Below are 700 nucleotides of genomic sequence, written 5' to 3'. Positions count from 1 at the left end.
TGGGGGGGGTTGTCCTTGGATGCCTGGGTCTCATGGGGGGAGGCAGGGACCCACAGCTGCCCCACAGGGTGGGGGATGCTCAGGTCCCGGGGGAGCAAGGGGTGAGGGGTGGGGGGTCAGAGACCCCCCCAAGACATCTGGGGACCTTCCCCGGATGCCTGGGACCCCCCTCCGGACACCTGGGTCCCCACAGGGCCAGCAACCACGGCATCAGCCTGGACGAGATCCCGGCCGAGCGGAGGAAGAAGCTGGAGAAGGCCCGGCCGGGGCAGGTGCTCAAATAGCCCCGGCATCGCCTGGAGGTGAGCCCCGCCCCGTTTTGCACGGCCACACCCCCTTTTGCACGGCCCCACCCACCACAGTCAGGCCCCACAAAACCAGACAGGTGACCCTCTCCTGCTCTATAATGTTTGCATCTTGTTAATATTCATAGGCACAGACTCTGCCTCTCCACGGGGAGGTTGGGCCTCCTGGCACAGGGCCGCTCTAGCCACCCTGCCTTCCACTCTATGGTGTGGCTGCTGCTCCCTGGAGGACTTCCAGAGTCCTCCAAACCATAGAAAGGGGCCTAGCTTGCCCCCCAGAGCCCCTCTGTACCTCCATGGTGCTTTACTCTATGGCCATCTGGGGTTTGGAGTCCTCCACACCATAGAGAGCAAAAGCAGCCGCTCTGCACTGCCATGCTGCTCTTCTTTATGGT

General features: G+C 63.1%; 1 protein-coding gene across 1 annotated transcript in view; it reads left to right on the top strand.

Annotated features, from left to right (window-relative positions):
• The window catches only part of LOC104836000 (guanylyl cyclase GC-E-like), a gene marked incomplete at its 5' end in the record, with an annotated part of 12,121 nt that extends 11,837 nt beyond the window's left edge, over window positions 1–284 (top strand). The window contains one exon of the mRNA XM_010574299.1: window positions 194–284. Within this exon, the coding sequence (XP_010572601.1) occupies window positions 194–284 (91 nt within the window). The remainder of the gene's footprint in view (window positions 1–193) is intronic.
• Between the last annotated feature and the right edge of the window lie 416 nt (window positions 285–700).

Source organism: Haliaeetus leucocephalus, unplaced genomic scaffold (genome assembly GCF_000737465.1).
Source record: "Haliaeetus leucocephalus isolate CR32 unplaced genomic scaffold, Haliaeetus_leucocephalus-4.0 Scaffold427, whole genome shotgun sequence".
Classification (NCBI taxonomy): Eukaryota; Metazoa; Chordata; class Aves; order Accipitriformes; family Accipitridae; genus Haliaeetus; species Haliaeetus leucocephalus.
The sequence above is the reverse complement of the archived record's forward strand: the minus strand, read 5'-3'. Positions and strand labels throughout refer to the sequence as shown.